Raw genomic sequence first — 2,597 nt, forward strand, 5'->3', positions numbered from 1 at the left:
GGCTAAAACACATGTGAATGTTCAAGACTTAAAAATGATCCTTGGGGGTCCTGGCCAGGTGGCTCAGTTGGTTGGACTGTCGTTCCATACACCAAAGGTTTTGGGTTCGATCCTAGTCAGGGTATATACCTAGGTTGTGGGTTTGATCCCCTTCGGGACACATACAGGAAGCAACTTCTTCCTTCCTCTCTCTCTAAAATCAATAAACATATCCTCAGGTGAAAAAAATAAAAGATCCTTGGGTATTGGATGCAGGAGAGTTGATTGTATTAGTATTCCCTCTATTTTTGCTTGTTTGAAAAATTATATAATACAAAAGTTGTTTCTTTAAAAATCCTGCCTTTAAAATAATAATGATCTTTGAGACCTCAACTTTTTATAGGCAGGAAGCAGGCTGAAAACATTTCTCAACTCCAAGGACATTTTCTCTATTGTCTATTTCACATGTGACCAGGAAAGAAAATGGAGATGAAAAGATCTCTCAGAAGGTCAAACCAAGGTCCATAGAGAACAGTTAATTGGAAAGCCCCTTACAGGGAGAATAAAGCAAATATGGAACCAGGTTTTATGGAGTTTTAAGTTTATACAATTGGTGGGGGAGGCTGTCTAAAGATAGGAAAAAATATATATGTAATTATAAACACAAAATGTCCACAGCCACTTTAATGACACCTGTATAATAACTTATGACTCCTTGGAGGGGCCCCTACAAGTGAGAGGTCCTGAAGTTTAAACTCCATTAGTTTCACCCAATCTATTTCTGGAATTGGGACCCCGCATGCCCACCTGGGTTTCAGAATTGCTACCGATCAGTGTTGGCTATATCTCCTATTTGTCTTCTATTCTTCTATTTCTAAAGGAGAGTGTTTGCTCTAATAATCCTGTTTTGGTAAACCCACCTCTATATTATTGGGTGTGTGAAGGGCAGATAACTTGTCTTTCTAGTTCCTAGGTCTCTGGATCAAGAAGAACAACTTCCAAATTTGATACAGAAACTATCATGCATCATCTAGATATCCTGAACTTTGAGTCTGGTTCATTGATTGACTGGAACTTTTAGGTTGTCTCCCTGAGAAAAAAAGAGTGTATTTTATGTGCATGAAGGAGATTGAATAACATACTTGATGATCAAAAGGGAAAGTTGTGTTGATCATTAGTGCTATATCAGTGAATGAGCCTTCCCAATCCTTGTTGGTCATGTAGCATGAGAAAGAAATAAACTTTTGTTTTTAAGTCACTGGTATAGAACTAGGAGGTGGAAGATGTTTCCTCCCTAGCTACCTAGCATATGAAGTTTGCTGAGTCTTTTGATACACAAATTTAGTTGGTTTAATAGCTTAATTTAAAAATAACATCTAGCACTGGCAAACAATATTAATCTATACTCTTACCCATGTCTAACAATCATCATTTCATATGTCTGAATCATTTTTTCTATAAAAAATTTCACAGGCTGAAGATTGTGTACTTTGCAGACTTCATGAGCACATTCCAAAAATTCCTAAAATAAAAGAAAAATGGAATGAATTTCTATAAAATGGTATTATACTATAAAACATGTCATACTTATCTTATAAATGTAGACTTTTTATTTACAAATAAGAAAACTATCTTCTTATATTGATAAATTATTCCTTGAAGCTTTATTTTTTAATTGAAAGGAGGAACAGAATTAAAATACTTTAAAATTATCAGTATTCCCCATTGTAAGTTATTAAAGATACTAGAAGCCTGGTGCACAAAAATTCATGCACTGGGGGGGGGGGGGGGTCCCTCACCCCGGCCTGTGCTCTCTCACAGTCCAGGACCCTTTGGGGAATGTCCACATGCCAGCTTAGGCCTGCTCCCTGGGGGATTGGGCCTAAGCTGGCAGTCAGACATCCCTCTGGCAGCCCAGAAGCCCTCAGGGGATGTTCACCTGCCAGCTTAGGGAGTGGTCCTAAGCCACATTCGGACACCCTTAGCACTGCAGAGGATGCAGGAAAGGCTCCCACCACCTCCGCTGCGCTCGCAGCCGTTAGTCCGGCTTGTGGCTGAGCAGAGCTCCCCCTTTGGGAGGGCACTGACCATCAGGGGGCAGCTCCTATGTTGAGTATCTGCCCCCTGGTGGTCAGTGTGCGTCATAGCAATCAGTCATTCCGGGTCCTTCCACTGCTAGGGTCAATTTGCATATTACCCTTTTATTATATAGGATAGCACCATAGCACTGTGTATATGCTACATGACACAATTCCTTTTAATAGTGATTTCCAGATTTTACTTTTTGAATAGGCTATAGGAGAACATGCCAAACAATCCTTTATACTGTACTAACTAGAAATAAACAGAGAAGCTTAAAAAAATCTATAAGTATTTGAAGATACAGGAGCACTTTGAATACAAATAAGTCTAAAAGAACTAAATTTCAGAAAGGAATGACCCTTTCTTTTTTTTTTTTAATTTTATTTTTTATTACAAAGGGTATTACATATGTGTCCATTTTTTCCCCCGCCCTAGACAGTCCCTTAGCCTCCCCTATTCCCCAGTGTCTTATGTCCATTGGTTATGCTTATATGCATGCATACAAGTCCTTTGGTTGATCTCTTACCCCCCTACCT

At 39.0% G+C, this 2,597-nt stretch overlaps 1 protein-coding gene across 1 annotated transcript in view; it reads right to left on the reverse strand.

Annotated features, from left to right (window-relative positions):
• DNAH12 (dynein, axonemal, heavy chain 12) overlaps positions 1-2,597 on the reverse strand; it is a 250,257-nt gene that overhangs the window by 122,001 nt on the left and 125,659 nt on the right. The window contains 1 exon segment of the mRNA XM_015571050.1: positions 1,392-1,501. Coding sequence (XP_015426536.1) covers positions 1,392-1,501 — 110 coding nt within the window.

This window comes from Myotis davidii, unplaced genomic scaffold (assembly GCF_000327345.1).
Source record: "Myotis davidii unplaced genomic scaffold, ASM32734v1 scaffold111, whole genome shotgun sequence".
Taxonomy (NCBI): Eukaryota; Metazoa; Chordata; class Mammalia; order Chiroptera; family Vespertilionidae; genus Myotis; species Myotis davidii.